The 13,852-nt window shown below is 39.2% G+C and overlaps 1 protein-coding gene across 8 annotated transcripts in view; it reads left to right on the forward strand.

Annotated features, from left to right (window-relative positions):
* The window catches only part of fsip1 (fibrous sheath interacting protein 1), a 46,196-nt gene that overhangs the window by 4,596 nt on the left and 27,748 nt on the right, over nucleotides 1-13,852 (forward strand). For 7 of the 8 annotated variants that reach the window (XR_007035074.1, XM_047345262.1, XM_047345259.1 and 4 more), the window contains 4 exons: nucleotides 137-226; nucleotides 621-760; nucleotides 955-1,047; nucleotides 8,294-8,455. Coding sequence is in view for 7 of the 8 variants with exons in the window: in XM_047345262.1 (XP_047201218.1) it covers nucleotides 137-226; nucleotides 621-760; nucleotides 955-1,047; nucleotides 8,294-8,455 (485 nt within the window). In the remaining variant the exon portion in view is untranslated. The remainder of the gene's footprint in view (nucleotides 1-136; nucleotides 227-620; nucleotides 761-954; nucleotides 1,048-8,293; nucleotides 8,456-13,852) is intronic. The other variant, XM_047345265.1, reaches the window with a different exon arrangement.

Here is a 13,852-nt window from a genome sequence, read left to right on the forward strand (position 1 = left end):
AAAGTGCAAATAAAATACACAAAAGTTTGTGGTTGTATTGTGACAAAATGTGAAAAAGTTCAGCGCTACGGATACTTATGAGAGGCACCGAAGGTGTGATTGCCAAACACACTAATATGTTTTTGTTGTCAAAAAGGTGAAAAAGAAGAAGACCACTTTGCACCCCTGTTTGAAACCCAGGTTCCTGACTGTGAGCATGATGGAGATGACCAGGGCTTGGACCAAAGTGAGCTTGTGTTGCTATAGAGCAATTGTTTCAGTTGTATTGGCAAATTGGAGCACTAGATGGCGCTAAAGGCTCAGGAAGCTTGTATCAGTTGGTTTTCCCCAATAATGTGACATTAAAATTTTTTTACAAAGAGTGTGCAGAACCTTAGTCACTCTTCAGCTATTTCCTGATAAAATACTTGTGAATTTTCATGGTGTTGCAACCTCGGAGAGAGAAAAAACTTTTAAACAGAAGCCCAGAAGGAGTGAGGAATTCTATTTTCTCCAGAAGCACTAAAGCAGACTGATCTAAAATTTTAGCAAATGTGTCATTACTGAATACTTCATCATGTTGAAAAAATGCACTTTTAAAATTTTCTTTGCTAAAATAAGACATGTACCTTACTTGACAGCTGAAAACCGGCCTGACAGCTCAACTGCATCATTTAAAGGAAGCAGTGCAAATATTCTGGGCATCAATATTTTGGAAAGCAACAGCAAAACTCCCAAAGCTACGAATAAACAGAAGGACTTCGTCCAGAGGAACATAGAGGTATGGTAAAGTTCATGTTGGTTAAAAACTACAATTATATGTCTAATATAATATGTCTAATATAATTTTTCCACTTGAAAAAATGTGTACCCTAAGAAGTCATGTTAATAGCCTATATACCACCGCTGATAACATGAAACGTAATGCAAATGTTGATTTTCCATCTCTTTCCTCTTCATGTTGTGTAATACAAGCTGGTAAGCAGTGATGTGGGTCAAGATCTTTTGACCCGTTCTGAGAAAGAGCGTCTGGCTGAACTCCTTCAAGAAATAAATGAAGAAGAAAAGGTCAGTGCTACCGGCACAGACAGAAAGGTAGACCTGTATATAATTTAATTTAATTATAAATCCAGCTGTTCTTTTAAGGTTTGTTCAGAGGTTTGTTAGAGAACATTAGTGAACAAACAGCATCGTAAAGGGGAAGGAACATAGCATTATAAGTAATAAGTACAGTGCCTTGCGAAAGTATTCGGCCCCCTTGAACTTTTCAACCTTTTGCCACATTTCAGGCTTCAAACATAAAGATATAAAATTCAAAGTTTTTGTGAAGAGTCAACAACAAGTGGGACACAATCGTGAAGTAGAATGAAATTTATTGGATGTGTTAAACTTTTTTAACAAATACAAAACTGAAAAGTGGGGAGTGCGATATTATTCGGCCCCCTTGCGTTAATACTTTGTAGCGCCACCCTTTGCTGCAATTACAGCTGCAAGTCTCTTGAGGTTTGTCTCTTATCAGTTTTGCACATCGAGAGACTGAAATTCTTGCCCATTCTTCCTTGCAAAACAGCTCGAGCTCAGTGAGGTTGGATGGAGAGCGTTCGTGAACAGCAGCCTTCAGCTCTTTCCACAGATTCTTGATTGGATTCAGGTCTGGACTTTGACTTGGCCATTCCAACACCTGGATACGTTTATTTGTGAACCATTCCATTGTAGATTTGGCTTTATGTTTTGGATCATTGTCTTGTTGGAAGATAAATCTCCGTCCCAGTCTCAGGTCTCTTGCAGACTCCAACAGGTTTTCTTCCAGAATGGTCCTGTATTTGGCCCCATCCATCTTCCCATCAATTATGACCATCTTCCCTGTCCCTGCTGACGAAAATCAGGCCCAAACCATGATGCTGCCACCACCATGTTTGACAGTGGGAATGGTGTGTTCAGGGTGATGAGCTGTGTTGCTTTTACACCAAACATTTCGTTTTGCATTGTGGCCAAACAGTTGGATTTTGGTTTCATCTGACCAGAGCACCTTCTTCCACATGTTTGTTGTGTCTCCCAGGTGGCTTGAGGCAAACTTTAAACGAGACTTTTTATGGATATCTTTGAGAAATGGCTTTCTTCTTGCCACTCTTCCATAAAGGCCAGATTTGTGCAGTGTACGACTGATTGTTGTCCTATGGACAGACTCTCCCACCTCAGCTGTAGATCTCTGCAGTTCATCCAGAGTGATCATGGGCCTCTTGGCTGCATCTCTGATCAGTATTCTCCTTGTTCGAGATGAAAGTTTAGAGGGACGGCTGGGTCTTGGTAGATTTGCAGTGGTCTGATACTCCTTCCATTTCAATATGATTGCTTGCACAGTGCTCCTTGGGATGTTTAAAGCTTGGGAAATCTTTTTGTATCCAAATCCAGCTTTAAACTTCTCCACAACAGTTTCTCGGACCTGCCTGGTGTGTTCCTTGGTCTTCATGATGCTCTCTGCGCTTTGAACAGAACCCTGAGACTATCACAGAGCAGGTGCATTTATACGGAGACTTGATTACACACAGGTGGATTCTATTTATCATCATCAGTCATTTGGGACAACATTTAATCATTCAGAGATCCTCACTGAACTTCTAGAGTGAATTTGCTGCACTGAAAGTAAAGGGGCCAAATAATATTGCACGCCCCACTTTTCAGTTTTTTATTTGTTAAAAAAGTTTGACACATCCAATAAATTTCAATCCACTTCACGATTGTGTCCCACTTGTTGTTGATTTTTCACAAAAAACTAGAATGTTATATCTTTATGTTTGAAGCCTGAAATGTGGCAAAAGGTTGAAAAGTTCAAGGGGGCCGAGTACTTTCGCAAGGCACTGTATAATAGGTGCAAATCTTCCAAACAAGGGCATCCACCTATACTGACAGGCCGGGGATTATTCAAGTAAGCACCCATGATCACTCTGGGAGAACTATAGAGTTCCACGGCTCAGGTGGTAGAATCCGTTGAACTATTAGTCCAGTGCTCCAAATCTGACCTTCATGACAGAGTGCCCAGTTATTGAAGAAAAGGGACAAGAAGTACAACTAAAGGTTTACCACTCACTTTGTGGGGGGACACAGAAGAAGAAGCCCTGGTCAGAAGAGATCAAAAATGAACTTTTTGGCCATGGAAAATGATTACTGTGATGCAAAGCTAACACAACACATCACCCTGAATATACCATCCCCTAAGTGAAACATGGTGATGGCGGCATCATGCTGTGGGGACACTTCCCTTCAGCAGGGATTGATAAGATGGTTAGAGTTGATGGGCAAATGGAGCTAAATACAGGGCAGTCCTGGAAGAAAAATCTGTTAGAGGCTTCAAAAGATCTGAGACTAGCTTGGAGGTTCACATTCTAGCAGAACATTGATGTGTTCGAATGGCCACAAAAAACTAACTGATAAAATTCTATTAGAATATGAAGAAGTTTGTGGATGTAACATGTCAAAAATTGGAAAGGGTTCTTTACTAGCCCATAAAATAGCATTAGGTATTCTTGCTTTGATGTCTGCTTGGCTACTAAGAGAGTCTCTAGGCCAGGAGTCTGCAACCGTTAAAATCTAAAGAGCCATTTTGGCCCATAGTCAAGCTTAATAAGACTCGTTTAGAGCCACTAATGTTACATGCCTTTATAAAAACAAAAAAGGTAACTTAGAATTTTTGATATAAGTCTACAATTGGAAATGTGTTGTCATTTTAAAAGAACCACAATTTTATTTATATTTTGTGGTTTAAAATAAAAAACAAACTTGAAATATTTGCAAAAACAGGATGGATACATTGTATTCTATGAGATGTTGATATTTGTGGAAAGTGATGTAAAAAACACATCGTTTCCAACCCAATAGCAAGAAAAATAGATCTAAAAAAATATTACTGGTACTCTTGGTATCATTCTGTTTTGAGAATTTAATGCAATTATTTCATGAAAAAACTGAAAAACTGCTAAACCCCGCATTTGTTATTACAGGTCCTTCTCAAAATATTAGCATATTGTGATAAAGTTCATTATTTTCCATAATGTCATGATGAAAATTTAACATTCATATATTTTAGATTCATTGCACAATAACTGAAATATTTCAGGTCTTTTATTGTCTTAATACGGATGATTTTGGCATACAGCTCATAAAAACCCAAAATTCCTATCTCACAAAATTTGCATTTTTCATCCGACCAATAAAAGAAAAGTGTTTTTAATACAAAAAACGTCAACCTTCAAATAATCATGTACAGTTATGCACTCAATACTTGGTCGGGAATCCTTTTGCAGAAATGACTGCTTCAATGCGGCGTGGCATGGAGGCAATCAGCCTGTGGCACTGCTGAGGTCTTATGGAGGCCCAGGATGCTTCGATAGCGGCCTTTAGCTCATCCAGAGTGTTGGGTCTTGAGTCTCTCAACGTTCTCTTCACAATATCCCACAGATTCTCTATGGGGTTCAGGTCAGGAGAGTTGGCAGGCCAATTGAGCACAGTGATACCATGGTCAGTAAACCATTTACCAGTGGTTTTGGCACTGTGAGCAGGTGCCAGGTCGTGCTGAAAAATGAAATCTTCATCTCCATAAAGCTTTTCAGCAGATGGAAGCATGAAGTGCTCCAAAATCTCCTGATAGCTAGCTGCATTGACCCTGCCCTTGATAAAACACAGTGGACCAACACCAGCAGCTGACACGGCACCCCAGACCATCACTGACTGTGGGTACTTGACACTGGACTTCTGGCATTTTGGCATTTCCTTCTCCCCAGTCTTCCTCCAGACTCTGGCACCTTGATTTCCGAATGACATGCAGAATTTGCTTTAATCCAAAAAAAGTACTTTGGACCACTGAGCAACAGTCCAGTGCTGCTTCTCTGTAGCCCAGGTCAGACACTTCTGCCGCTGTTTCTGGTTCAAAAGTGGCTTGACCTGGGGAATGCGGCACCTGTAGCCCATTTCCTGCACACGCCTGTGCACGGTGGCTCTGGATGTTTCTACTCCAGACTCAGTCCACTGCTTCCGCAGGTCCTCCAAGGTCTGGAATCGGCCCTTCTCCACAATCTTCCTCAGGGTCCGGTCACCTCTTCTCGTTGTGCAGCGTTTTCTGCCACACTTTTTCCTTCCCACAGACTTCCCACTGAGATGCCTTGATACAGCACTCTGGGAACAGCCTATTCGTTCAGAAATTTCTTTCTGTGTCTTACCCTCTTGCTTGAGGGTGTCAATAGTGGCCTTCTGGACAGCAGTCAGGTCGGCAGTCTTACCCATGATTGGGGTTTTGAGTGATGAACCAGGCTGGGAGTTTTAAAGGCCTCAGGAATCTTTTGCAGGTGTTTAGAGTTAACTCGTTGATTCAGATGATTAGGTTCATAGCTCGTTTAGAGACCATTTTAATGATATGCTAATTTTATGAGATAGGAATTTTGGGTTTTCATGAGCTGTATGCCAAAATCATCCGTATTAAGACAATAAAAGACCTGAAATATTTCAGTTAGTGTGCAATAAATCTAAAATATATGAATGTTAAATTTTCATCATTACATTATGGAAAATAATGAACTTTATCACAATATGCTAATATTTTGAGAAGGACCTGTATATCTAGGTTTGAAAAAAATCAGCTGGTTCTTTATCATTTTTAGTCAAAGTAATTAAGAGCCATTGTGGAAGATCCAAAAAACTACTGGCGGCTACAGGTTGCAGACCGCTAGACTAGGCTGAAGCTTTTGTCTCCTCACGGCATTTCAGATCATGAACCAGATGTCAAATATCACATGTGGGGCGCTTGGAATGTAGCATGTTGTGAATAAATTTTATCTCGGTTCACAGCTATTCCCCCCTCCTGTTTTACTGCAGAATTTAGAAGTATGGATCTTTCAGATACATCACTCTTACATTATGAGTGTGGGGATAGATCCTAAGCAAGGAGAAGGAGACCTTTTGTTTCTCACCACATGGAGCAGTCCAGTGATTCACTCTGTCCTATCGTCACGTTTTTAATTTTACATTTAATTTGTCTTTTAATTACTCTATTGGCAGCTGTGAAACCAGTCCAAATGCCGATTGGCTGATGCCTGTTCAAAAGTCAGGTGAAAAAGACACTTACCTTTTAACATGCAGCTCTGTTTAACTTGACCCAGGCAGCTCTGCATCAGTAGAATAGCTTGCCAGGGTTTTTAGGGTTATGAATGTCTTGCTGCTTTTTTATGATGTTTGCCTTGACTTTAGAACAATTCACCAGTGATTACGGTGGCAGATACTAAACTAAGGGGAGTGCAGATGCTCTGACCTTTTTTGTGGCTGCAGGAAGCCTTCCTGTTTTCTGTTATTGTAACGCATACTATTATGAATGACCATGATAGAGCGCGGACATTATTTATGGCACCAGAACTTTGGCGTTGGACGTCACCCAGCTCTTGGCAGAATGCCCTGGTGGACATCTATCAGAAAGTGCTGCTCAGTGTTTATCTCAGGCAGCCTCCACACTACTGTGTAGTTGTGGTACAATCAAGTCATTAGGAGTCAGTAATTGCTGGAGACCTTTGTGCATTTTTGGCTTAAGTACACAAGCACAAACATTCCTCACCTAATTCCTCAGATGATGTGGGAAAAATATAAAAAGGTGCTTAAATAAATACAGCTTTATCTAAATAAGGCATCAGCTGTACAGTATAAACAATATTTATAATTTTCCTGTGATTGTCCTAGCTTAGTCTCAAACCCAACTACTATTTATGATTTTTATGAAAATATGATGTAAAGATCAGTTTGGAGGCTAACTGTGATGCTGCATGCAAACAAACGCACAGCTTAGGCTGGTCTTTACAGAGGGCTACGTGTATCCAGCTAAGTCTAAAATACTTCATTTGTCAGCTTCAAAGCTGTCATACTTCTATATTTGGCAAAAAATGGGTGGGGAATACCTGTTTTAACTTAGCACCCCTAAATACAATCCGGTGTTATCTGTTGTCTTCAGCGTTAGTAAATAGAGTGCACCTGTGTATAGTTTAATCTTTGAATAAATACAGTTGTTCAATAAAGGCCTCGAATGTTTTTTAAATATTATTAGTGAACAAACAGCCTTATGAAGATCAAGCAAGAGATGATTTGGAGTAATGTCCAATCCATCATCCAAAAATATATATGGGCCAACTGTCAAGCTACCAAGACATGCTATCCATCTAAACTGACAAGGCCAATATTAATCAGAGAGGAGGTCAGTGTCAGCCTTGGAGGAGCTGCAGAGATCTATAGCTTAGGTGGGATAATCTGCTGACGTTTAGTTGTGTACTCCACAAATGTGACCTTAATGGTATGACAAAAGGTTTGGACACCAATGGTTTAGATCAAAGCATTCACATGCATGTGTTAGAGTGGCTCAGTCAAAGTTCAGACTTAAATCCAATCAAGAATCTGTGACAAGACCTAAAAATTGGTGTTCAGTGATAGTCTCAATCCATTCAGACTGAGCTTGACGTTTTTTGGAAAGAAGATTGGTGGTAGAGACATATCGGAAAGAAAAGACTTGCATCTGTAATCGCAAAGTGTCATAGGGACTAAATATAAAATACATTTATGCACTACCCTATACATGAAAATTTGTAGTTGGAATGGACAAAATGTGAAAAATGTCTAGGGGTGTGAATACTTTTCCGAGGTACTGGATATTGTCTCTATACCTACTTGTGGAATTAGGAACTTTTGCGCTTACTATATTTATGTATCTGTTTGTTGAAAAACATAAATTTTAAACAAAAAGGCCTCTGAAACATTTTGGCTAATACAGGTAAACCCTTGCCAGGTTTCAAACAACAGAAAATATCCAAATAAGACATTGTCATTAAAAGTGGTGGGTCTTTATCACTTTATATTTGGGTTGTGCTCCACCTCCTTAATGAGGTTCTATGTTTGCTGCTTTCTTCTGCCAGTTTTCCTCCCAGCACTCAGAGGTTACAGCTGTGCTCTGTTCAGAGTTATGATCCACTTTGGCACGTTAGTATTCTTAATAGCTCTTATCTCACCACTACAATGTGCTGAGCTCAACATCCACGCACTGGTTCCCACAGAATCAAATAAGAGTGTCCCTGAGATGCACAGCCAGTGCCATTTGTCACTAATTGACACAGGACCCATTCAGAAGTAAATACTAAGAGCTGAGGTCAGACAGCACCTCTTCCCTGATTCTGACATCATTGTAATAATATTGGTAGATAATGTTTATCAGTGCTCTGTTTAGGTTGCTACAGAGCAAAGCAGACTTATACCCCATGGACCATGACTTACCCTGCTGATGACTGTTTTCCAGGAGGCTATGTGGGCTACGTCAGTCTCAGCAGGCCAGGGTTACACCCCAGAGCCTTTTGATCTGGAGCAGCTGATGAAGATTGACTCTAAAATTCGCCTCCTTTTTCCTGCTGAGGAATTTCACTCTCTGCAGAGCTCATACACAGACCTAAGCATGTCTCAGGTAAGTTTCCTAAAGGGCCATATACTGAGCCTTGCAAAAGTATTTACATCCCTCTAACTTTTGTCACGTAAGAACCACAAACTTCAGTGTATATTTTGGGGATTTTATGCATTTGTATTCAGCCCCATGAATCGATGAATCAAATCAAGTTCTTTGGGGTGTCTCTACCAGCTTTGAAGATCTAGGGATTCATATTTTTCCTTGTTCCTCTTTGCAAAATGGCTTAGGCTTACTCAGATTGGATAGAAAGCATTTGCACATCATCAACTTGCATCCTTTGCCACAAGTTCTGAATTAGATTTCCACATCAGCTCTGAGGAAATCCCCTCTCCGTGCTCAAGAAAGGCATCTTCACAGCATTGATAATAGGTCAGATTTTCTCGTTGGGATATAAAACATCAGACACAGTGTATCACAAGCTAATTTAGCCATTAAGTCAAGTGAAATACATAAACTGTAAATTGAAGAAAACTGCAAAGCAAAACATACTTTTGAGCTGTAAATCTACTTAGAAACGTACCCTATCAATTTAGAATCACCAGCTGACCTATAATACATGCTTGTGGACTGTTGGAGAAAACTGGAGTGGCAGCAATAAAACAAACCAAACAAAGCTGGCATGTAGCATGAGTTGCAAACTGGAGACCTTCTTGCTGTAGGGCGACAGCACTAACCACCACGGCAACATGGCGCCACTAAATAGCTCCATAAATGACATATTTTCAAAAATAGGCATCCAAGAACGTGACAAGGTTGTGTTTTTTTGTGTGGAATTTTTTGTTTGTTTTGACATAAGACACCCAAATATCTGCTCTAAAGAAAATGTGACTTTTTTCTTTATATGTTCTCTTTAATGACAAACATGTACAAACCAGATCTGCTACGGTGTTGTATACAATTTTGTATAAATTGTGCCTCAAGTCTTAGTTATGCTCTGTAATCACATCTGCATCAAAGAGCCAACTTAAAATATACTTATGTAAAGCTTAAAAGTTTCCAAGCTGTGGTTCTGTGTTTGGGTTTAATGTTAGAAATAGACTCGGTATCGTCTCAGAACCTTATCTCATTACCTTCAGTGTGGCCTGGTGTGATCTATTATTTGCAAAACATGTCACTAAAAATTATAATTGTTTTGTTCCACAAGGCCACAAACTAGATAAAAAAATGTGACTTTAATTTCCAGTGCTGCAAGTTTGCATATTTTCTTTGATTGTTGTTAAAACATTTTTTAATTTAAAGTTTCAAAATTGTCTCCGGTAGATGATATAAAAGCAATATTAGTGGCACAAACTACTAAATAAGTTGTTAAATCAATATTTTTATTCATGTGAAAATTTTGAATATGATAGAATAATAAATAATAAATTCCTATTGAGGGGTAGTTGCTAATACTTTTGCCTTGCATGAAAAAGGTCCTTGATTCATGTCTCAGCCTGGGGTCTTTCTGCATGGAGTTTGCATGTTCTCCCCGTGCATGTGTAGGTTCTCTCTGGGTACTCTGGCTTCCTCCTACAGTCCAAAACGGTTAATTCTCTAAATTTCCCTTGGGTATTAGTGTGTGTGAATGTGTGTGTGTGTGCATTGTTGTTTGTTCTGTGTGTCTCTGTGTTACCTTGTGATGGACTGGAGCACTGTCCAGGATATCCCTGCCTCTTGGCCAATAACCACTGGAGATAGGCATCAGCCCCCCCGCGACCTCTCTAAATTGTCCTTAGGTGTGAATGAGTGTGTGTGTGGTTTTTTGTCCTGTGTGTGTCTGTGTAGCCCTGTGATGGACTGGCGACCTGGGATCCCGCTTCCCGCCCATAGACTGCTGGAGATCGGCACCAGCTTCCCCGCCACCCACTATGGAAGAAGCGGTAGAAAATGACTGACTTAGTTAATGTATTTGTTTTATTTTGTTTAAAGGATCCATCCATAATATTTAATTATTTCTTTATTGGATTGGGGCATTTCTAGTCCTCCATACAAAACACTCATGACCTGACTTCTGTCCACTTTCCCTGCTGTTTTCTTTCTCTAATTCCACCTTTTAATTATCTTTACCAGCCAAAGTACTTTGGGGAAACTCCATCATCTGGACTCCATTAAAGCTTAAATAAAGGTTTCAGAGGTGTTAGGTAACTGGAAATGATTAACATCCAAGCTTTTGAAATAAGAATAAAATTTTGTATTTGATTTTGAGTTGGTGAACACCTGTTGTGGCAATGGAAAAGAAAGGTTCACCACTCAGTAAATTTCTTGCAGAGCCAGTGATTTGTTTCAGGTCGCTACTCATGAATCTTTAAAGAGGCCATAAACAGAAATATGCTCTTGTTTTGAACTAACCTTTCTTCTTGGTAACACTTGGAATTCCTAAATGGAACCTTTTGGGCAGCAGTTTAAAGAACGTCACGTTTTCCTGCTCACTGCGGGCTGTGATAAACACATAAAATATCTTTAATATTTTTGTTTTGTTTTTGCTTCTCACATTTTTTTAAAATCATTGTGTAAATATGTCTGTTTTCCAAACTCTCGTCTGTTTCAAACAGATTTAAATCTGTACATTAAAACTTTGGATTCTTTTTCTTCAGCTTGTCACTGATATTTTTCCATTCCGTCACAGCCACCTAAGTTTTACCTTCTGAGCGCACATGCCTTCTTCTTTAGTTTTTGATGCTGGATAGATTAAGAAGAACCGGGCACCAGCATGGATGTTGCCACAGATGAGAGTCACCCTAAATCAGATTATAATTACAGAGCTCTTTCATTTGGGTAAATTAGCATTGATGTGAACCCACAGTGAGTGGTATATTGTATTCATACCTGTTGAACTCTTTCACATTTTGTCACGTTACAACCACAAACTTCAGTGTACAACCAACTGCCCTCAAAGGTCATCTACGTAGTTAATAGTCCATCTGTCTGTAATTTCATCTCAGTATAAATCCAAGTGTTCTGTCAATGCCTCAAAGGTTTGTTAGAGAACATCAGTGAACAAACAGCATCATGAAGACCAAGGAACACAGCAGACCAGTCAGGGAGAAAACTGTGGAGAAGCGCATAGTAGGGTTAAGTTGTTAACCAATATCTAAAGCTTTGAACATCTTACAGAGTGCTTTTCAATCCATGATTTGAAATAGGAAAGATGGAACATCTGCACACCTGCCAAGACATAGCTGTGACCTAACTAAATCTTACTCTAAAGGATACATGGCTAGAGGAAAGCAACTTTTGAAATAAATCCACGAGATACATTGGTCGCAGTTTGTCAGAAGCATGGATTGGACACAGCAAATATGAAGAGGTAGATGCTCTGATAAGATGAGCCCAAACCTGAAACTGCAATGCATGATGGAAACCTTAAACTGACTATAAACACATCATCCCCACTTTGAAACATGGTGGTGGCAGCATTATGCTGTGGGAATGCTTTTCATGAGCAGGGACATTAAAGCTAGTCAGAAGGACAATGATGTGAAAAATACACCCAGAGCTACAGTAGAATAGTTTAGACCAGGGGTGTCCAAAGTGTGGCCCTTGGAATTATTTCGGACCTCAATGGTCCAGATGTGGTCTGCCAACACAGGCGGATAATGATTTTATGGCAAAATTTTCACTGAATCTTCAAAAATCTTGAAATGGAAACTATTAGGTACAACACAAAGTATTCATATTTTATTAACCATATTTTTGCTTTCATTTTAATTTCATAGTAAATGTGGCCACAAGCATTCAGCAACTTACTCAAGGCAGACTTGGGCACACCCATACATTAGGTTTGACTAAATATAGCAAATGTTTCAGAGGAAAGAGTGACCCAAATCATGTGCAGTTCTTGTTAAAGAGCAAAACCCAAATACAAATTCAGCACTGTAAAAATGAAAGAAGAAAATTATTGACACAAAATAAAATTAGTAACTTGTACGCTTTTCTTTTAATACGGCAACCAGTGAGAGTTTTTGTTGTTTTAGACCTATTCTGTTTTAATTTTTCTACAAACATCAGACTTTGTTTAATTAAAATGCAAGTAAAAGAAATTATGGCCTGTGATTATCTTCAACTTGGTGATTCTGGCCTGTGTTACAAAGCATTTGTATGTAGACCACTGCTTTAGACCAGCGCATACTGATGTGACCGGAATGACCCGGTCAAAGTCCACATCTACATCCAACTGAGAATCTGTGACCAGACAAATTGCTATTCACAGATTCTCTCCATCCAATCTGACTAAGCTTGAACTAAAAAAACAATTCAGTCTATCAATGTGCTTAGTTGTTAAAGACACCCCAACAGACTGTAGTTGCTGTAAAAGGTAGTTCTAAAACGTGTTGACTCAGGGGGGCTGAACACAAATGCACATCAACATTTTCTAGATTTTTATTTGATAAAATGTTAACCATGCGCCCTTTCCGCTTGACAGTTATGTGCTACTTTGTGTTGGTTTATCACATAAAATCCCAATTAAATACATTGGAATGTGTGATTGTTAAGTAACAATGGGTGAAAAAAGTTTAGAGGTATGAATACTTTTTGAAAAGTAATGTATTGGTAACAATCAAATATAGGCGTCCATCTTCATCTTGTAATATAGTTTATATTAGAAAACATAAAGGAGACATATTATGCAAAATCCACTTTTTTAGCCTTTAAATACATTTTGTTGTGTAATTGGAGTCTGTAGGAGTGCAGAAAAGCTGAATTTAGTCTCTCCAGGTGTTGCAGAGATATATTTATATTATGTTTGGGTCATATTTTTCAGTCCGTTCAGTTTTCTCTATCCTCTGTTACATTTTACTACGTCACAGTATTTGCTACGGAACAGCTAAACAAGGTCACTGACTTCCGGCTGATCAATTTCGCGTATCCGCCATATTTATTTCTGGCTGCGATTTTGTAGTCTAATAACGCTAAAATTATGATAAACTTTGTTTTAGACATAAATTGTTTGTTGATATGAAATCTTTGCCATGCTGGATAGCAGTAGCGGGCCTTCTGCTTATGTTAGCGCTGTGCTGCTTTCAGCTCCTTAAGGAGGACTGCGTGTTTTAAATAGTATTGTTACATAAACAGTTTAGCAAAGTTTTTGTCTTGTTTCTACGGCGCTAGATAATTGTTATCAAATTACAAAAATGGCCATAGGGATTAAAGTGGAACGTTTGTAGTGCCTCAGTAAAATTTAAAGAGACGGCACCAAAACGAGTTGCTCTCAGGCAGCACCTCAGAACAGGGGTAAAAGAGGAGCCTGGGGAGCTACAATAACAAGCAGTTCAGACCAAAGCATTACAGTTCAACTTTATATAAACCAAAACTAAATGATTTAAGGGTGAGAAGGAAGAATTTAAAGGCATGATATGTCCCCTTTAAGTCAGCTTTTTGTCTATATGCCTTTGGGCATTTATTAAGGGCAAGTTGAGT

Source organism: Girardinichthys multiradiatus, chromosome 19 (genome assembly GCF_021462225.1).
Source record: "Girardinichthys multiradiatus isolate DD_20200921_A chromosome 19, DD_fGirMul_XY1, whole genome shotgun sequence".
NCBI lineage: Eukaryota > Metazoa > Chordata > Actinopteri > Cyprinodontiformes > Goodeidae > Girardinichthys > Girardinichthys multiradiatus.